A 6,085-nucleotide genomic window follows, 5' to 3' on the forward strand; every position below is an offset into this window, starting at 1 on the left:
AGCATTACTTGGTAAAATATTTTAAATTATAAATTTATGTAAAAGATTTACAATTTTACATCCTCTTAATGAGGCTTTTTGGTACCAATATTGTCCTTTTTTAAAAAAAATAATATAAAACTTTTGGCACAACCACATGTCTTTTAAAAAAAATAGACATTGAAAAGTGAAAGAAGAAATAGAATAAGAAAAAAAAAAAAAGATAATGATGGGATACCTATTATAAAAAAAATCATCTTTAAAATAAAATTTAAAGTATTACATTTTTGCAAGTATTTTTTAAATTGCTGTTTTAAAAAATATATATATTTAAACAAAAATCCTGACAAATTGTAAAGAAATTCTATAGATTGCAATATTTCTCTAGCAGCAAATTTTGAGTATCTTAGTTACTAGAAAAATGAGTAAAACGATAAAATATAAGAAAAAAATAAGCAAAATATTAGAAAAATAGAGATAGATTTGATTTATTTTTATAATTAATAAATGGTTGATATATTAAAATGTAATATACCTATATTTATATACTTAAGATACCTATTTATTGATCCATGCAATAATAGTCATAATTATTTCTACTTCTACTTCAACGTCAAATTGGGTTTTCATGTTCTTGCACACAAAGCAAAATGGATTGGATACATTTGAAGTGCCTTTCTGAGGCACAATATCTTTTCTATCGAATGGAAAGCTAACTACAAAAGCATTGAGGTTTGTTTTCCCAATACTATTCAACATTCTTTAGCAATACAAACTGACTGTGTCATGCTGTTTCCATCCTTGAAGACACCTCAGTGACTGGAAAAATATAGAGACAATGTTCCAACTTATGCTACATTTCATGCCCAATTCTGGAACTATGGCCTGCTCAAGATGGCTATGGATTCCCACTCCAAACTACAAATCACATCCTGTTAGATCAACACAAGGAACCACCAAATACAAAATACTTAGATTCCCAGCACAATGCTTAGAGCATATAAAATTAATAGATTCATAGCCATACTTACGGAGGGGTTTTGTCTATCAATGTCAAAGCTGTTGATGGCACAGGGCTCTGCCAGGAGCTCAATGGGTTCCTCACCTATACAGTACAAGAATAAATATGGAACAACACGGTCCTGTTAAAGTGTCTGAACCATTTTTTTTTTACCAGCCCAAAAGGAAAACACATTTCAACCAATTATGAAGAGGTTTCTATAGATAATAATGTCAGAAATTCATGAACAGATGCAGGAAAAACTCCATACCTTGTTCTACAACAGCAAGGATCCCATCTTCTGAGCAAAGCATAGCAGGTAAGATCCGTGAGGATGACATGTTCCCAAAGTTAGAAGTCCGCATGTAAGGGTCATACTTGACCTCCCATACCTCACTTTCACAGGGTGAATGGGTTGCTACCTCACTCGTGCCAACCCCAGAAAGAATAATTGGCTGTTGCTGCCATCGAAGATCCCAGGCAAATACTGTACCTAAAGACCCTCCTGCCTGTAAATCCAGGAAAATTAGAAACCAGAACAAAATTCAATGAAGATTAAAAAGTATCACATACGTTTAAGTCACAGTGAGAAGCTAAGTAAGATAACATTGCATAAAAAGCAAAAACTCATAAAGTATTATTCAGAGCAATGAAGAAATAAACATTCAAATCTTCACCTATTACAATTTTGAAGTAAACCACTTGAATAATAGTATCACCACAATCAGCCAAGAAAATGAATGAGTGCAATGATATCTAGTCCCAACTGACATAGAATAAATTCATTCAGCTGATGGTTATCAATTTTGATGTCAATTGGGCATTGCTTCTTCTCTTGTTGACATCTATCTACATATTGAAAATCCTACCTGCCTTCTCTGCTGGCCAAACCTAAAGTTATAATTTCTCCTCATCTCTAAATTTTTAAATAAAAGCATTCATGTACCTTAGTCCATTAGTATACTCAGCATTATGCAAATTCTTGAAAAAGAAATCCTAATTCCTAAGCCAGTCAAATGGCATGTCCCCCATTCTAAAAGCATCTTTCTCAATTGTTAAAATAATTCCTTTTTTCTCTTTTTAATTCCTTCAACTAGTATCATGATGCTCAGTTCCAAGAATGAAGGGCTCAAACAAGGAAAAAAATAAATAATAAAAGATCTTTTCTTTTAATTTTCCAAATGGAAAAAAGTTTTCTCATCAGTCAAATTGGACAGACTCCTGTTTTTAACAAAATGCTTCACAGTAAGAATATAAATTTTATCAATAAAATTTCAAAAATTTCTATTCGGTGCATCATACATTCAATCTATCCATATTTATTGATTTATTTTAAACTTATTTATTTTCTTATGCAGTTACACAAGAGTTTAGTATGGATATATATATACATATATATATACATATCTATATATATATATACATATATATATACATATCTATATATATATATATATATATATATATATATGCCTTTCATTCTTGTCATTGAAAATTATGATGGGTGAGTAGGGTAGAGAGAAGAAGAATGATGATAAATTAGCAAAATCATGGAAGGAGGAACAGGAAAATTTCAGGAGGAATATTAGAAATTAAATAGTAAGAATTCTAGAAACAACCAATAATGAGAAACTTAAGAGGAAAAACTAAGAGTGTGTGTGTGCATGAGTGAGTGGGTGAGTTAAAGAAAGAGGGAGAGAGGAATGATTATCTTAGATACCATGATGAAGTTCAAGAATACAGATTACCTTTTTTTTTTTTTGATAGGCAATACAGATTATCTCATTTCAATTACTTCATTTTCTTTCCATAAATCTAGATAATGAGGATCAATCAAGGTACATAAACATTTTATTTGATAATTCAAAATTTGGAGAAATTAGAATTCAATGTTTGGAATGCATAGAATGTCTGTATAATTCATAAGTGTACAGACAGGTGGGAGTAATGAGAAATGTTGGAGCAGTTCTCTTACCAGGCAAGTGTGTTTTCGGGATGGATGAATATCAATGGAGTGTACAATCCCAGATGTTGTTCTTTGAGCCCTGCAATATTGTTCATTGTAAGAACTTCTTAGTAAAAAGAGAAATCACATTGCAATTAAAAGGAAAAGGTGCAAAGATATGAATATATAGTTCAAATTTGAGTAAATGGGAAAAAAAATCACACTAGAAAGAACACAAGCTCATAACTAGAACTTACTAAAAATGAAAATAACAAGTAAAACCAACTTCAGAAATTTAATTTTGTATTGTCATGGTATGCCATTGTAACTCCATATCTCCTATCACTTTAAGCTTATGAATATAATTTAATTTTTTTAAAAGAAAAAATTGGATAAGAAACATACCTTATTAGAGGAAAGCGAAAAGGAAGGAGATGCCTTGCCATCAAAAATGAAAATTTTAGGTTGAAAAGTTGAAAAAGCTTGAGGAGTTTTGTATGAGATTTCTTATGACGTTGGCTTGGGAAATTATAACTTTGCTTTTATAGGCAAGATAAGAGGGTATATACTAATAGGTGCCTAACAAATATGGAAACCCAACCCAAGTATATTGGAAATGGTTACAACCATGTTACTTGGGATTTCTTAATTTACTTAAGCTATGTTTGGTTCCTAGAAAGTACTAAGGAAAGAAAAAAAAATGCCAAGAAAAATAATTTTCAAGTGTTTGGTTTCATTATGGAAAGTATGAAAGAAAATAAAATATAATTAAAATTAATTAAAAATTTATGTATTTTAAAATCATTTAATTTTTATATAATAGGAAAAAATAAGTGAAATGAGTTTGAAGAAGCATTTAAAAAAAAATTATTGAGTTTTGACTCTGTTTTTTATTTTCCTTCACTTTTTCTTTCATCCTACTTTTCCTCTCTATTTTCTTTCTTTCGCATCTTCCCTCAAATTTTCCGGGAACCAAACATAGCCTTAAGGTGCTTGGGATTCAAATTAAGGTGGAAACCCTGGATCAATAATAAAAGCATCCTTGCTCCTCTAAATCCTTGAACAAGGCACCAAAAGGAATCTTCCCAAGCCTGAGGGCAATCAAATAAGGCAATATTTCATCTTTATTTCTTTTCTGCATTCCAAGGGAAGCTTCCAATTGACTTATAGTGAGCAGCACAAGTAATGGTTTCTTATTGGTGCAGTGATTCTCCTCACTCACCTCCAATTTGTAAATGACTTCACAGAAGGCACTCGCCCCCCCTAAATTGTCGGGAGCCCTATTCAGAGTCAAATCCAACTACTGAGAAGGTGCCATAAAATGCCAGAAATTTTGAACCATTACTTGTTATGGTTCAGTGAGCTTCAGTGCCTTTTCTTACCCATCTTGTTGTGGCTTGTTAGGTTGCTTGCAGGATTTTGAGAATGCAAATGGGATTTTCTTAGAATCAGATAGCTTCTAAAGGTATTTGAGTTATAAAACTTACACTCAAATCTTAAATGCAATGACATATAAAACTATCCACCATTGGAAGTGACCTCAGCAAATTTCTGGCTTATGCTAAGAGAAGAGAATACTAAAGAGGTCAGAAATTTTGAAATTCACATTATTAATAGAGAAACCAAAGGAGAGGCCAATTGTTTCGTTCTAGCACAAACATTTTCAAACATCATGTAGAACTTGGACAGAAAATAGATAGACTAAAATTCATAGTACAAAACCGAAAAAAAAAAACCCAAATTCTCTTACCAGTTACCCTTGAACTGCGAAACCGGGCCACCAGGTTTCCTCAGATCCCACCACTGAAGCCCAAACCCAAACCCCCCCGTAGCAAACTCCGTTGGAGACGCCCACTTGGCCGCCGTGTAAGAAACCAACCCATCGCTATCCCAAACCCTTCTATAACTCAACCTGGATCCATCTCCAAAAGCCACCAAATTCACCCTCCCATCCTCCCCAACACTCACGCACTCCACTCCACTCTCCTGCAAATCAACACAAGAAATTGCTCCAACATGTAACGACTTCTCGGGCACTGAAAACTCTGATTGAACGGAAGCATCGAAATCGAGGAGGAGGATGTGGAGGGAGCCGGAGAAGGTGGAGGCGGCTATGAGGGGTTTGTGGGCGGAGAGGGAGAGGGAGAGAGAAGAGACACGGGAGGAGAGGGAGAGGGAGGATTGGAGGTTGAGGGATGGAGGGGTTGACTTGGGGAGGGAGTGGATTTGGAGTGAGGGTGAGCTGGAGTGAGTATCGAAGAGGGCAAGGACGGCGAAGCGGTCCAAGCCAGAGAAGGCTGGGAGGAAGCGGACTGCGTCAATGTATTGAGATTGCGGAAGGCGGTGGATTTGGAGGGAATGTGATGGAGGTGCTTTTGATGTCGCCATTGTTGGGGTTTATGGTAGGGTTTATGGGTTTGAAATGCTGGGGAGAGTGGGAAATGGGGGCTTTCATCCATGCCTTTGACCTTGTCACGTTAGACTTTTCCTTTTTTAAATTATAAAAATAAATTAAAATAAAATAAAATAAAAAAGCCACAAACCTGTGATATTCGTATTCCATTATAAATCATTATAAATAGAAGAAAAAGTTTTTAATGCTAAATATATATTTATAAACTTTTTTTAATCTTATAAGGGTAACTTATCACCCTTGTTTACTTCTTCCATAAGTTGTGCTAATTGATGGTCATTATTTTGCAAAGTTTTAAATTTTCCTCATAAATTTTTGGTTGTACTGTGAAACTTACTAAATAAGCTTGTGATTAGAGTTAAAATATGTGCTTTAATTACACATATTTGTACTAAAACATTCAAATCATCCGACTTAACCTAAATTAATGTTAAGACCCTAATCATGAATTTAACTTTTATTTTGAAGATTTATTTCAAGTTTAAGGGTAAAAAATGGTGCAAGTTGAAATCATTTTAGATTTTGAAAGATCAAATGGTTAAATGAGAAATTGAGCAAGTCAAGTCTCATGGAATTTGAGGAAATGCAAACCGAGGATGTCATGAGTTAGGGAAATGAGCATTGATCATTATGTAGGAAGAAAGAAGGCACCCAAACATGAACAATGAGGCATGAAACAAATTCATAAAGTTTGCATGAAAATTTGGAATTGAAAATATGGTGGCAACATGTACTTTGGATTTGAGGC

General features: G+C 33.7%; 1 protein-coding gene across 1 annotated transcript; it reads right to left on the bottom strand.

Moving 5' to 3' along the window:
- Window positions 1-557: 557 nt before the first annotated feature.
- On the bottom strand, window positions 558-5,385 carry LOC100251872 (nuclear pore complex protein NUP43). The gene is made up of 5 exons (XM_002273201.5): window positions 4,675-5,385; window positions 2,955-3,024; window positions 1,251-1,488; window positions 1,011-1,084; window positions 558-911 (listed from the first exon to the last, which is right to left on the bottom strand). The coding sequence occupies exons 1-5, from the start codon at window positions 5,310-5,312 to the stop codon at window positions 858-860; spliced, it is 1,074 nt and encodes a 357-aa protein (XP_002273237.1). The 5' UTR covers window positions 5,313-5,385; the 3' UTR covers window positions 558-857.
- Window positions 5,386-6,085: the final 700 nt, after the last annotated feature.

Source organism: Vitis vinifera, chromosome 11, assembly GCF_030704535.1.
Source record: "Vitis vinifera cultivar Pinot Noir 40024 chromosome 11, ASM3070453v1".
Taxonomy (NCBI): Eukaryota; Viridiplantae; Streptophyta; class Magnoliopsida; order Vitales; family Vitaceae; genus Vitis; species Vitis vinifera.

What these genes read in the sequence shown, in the direction of transcription:
- LOC100251872 (XM_002273201.5), bottom strand. Translation starts at nt 5,312, where the DNA reads ATGGCGACATCAAAAGCACCTCCATCACATTCCCTCCAAATCCACCGC. An exon ending in TCGCAGTTCAAGGGTAACTG is followed by an intron (nt 3,025 to 4,674) that starts GTAAGAGAATTT and finishes ACAATATTGCAG; the next exon opens with GGCTCAAAGAACAACATCTG. An exon ending in CCCGAAAACACACTTGCCTG is followed by an intron (nt 1,489 to 2,954) that starts GTAAGAGAACTG and finishes CTGGATTTACAG; the next exon opens with GCAGGAGGGTCTTTAGGTAC.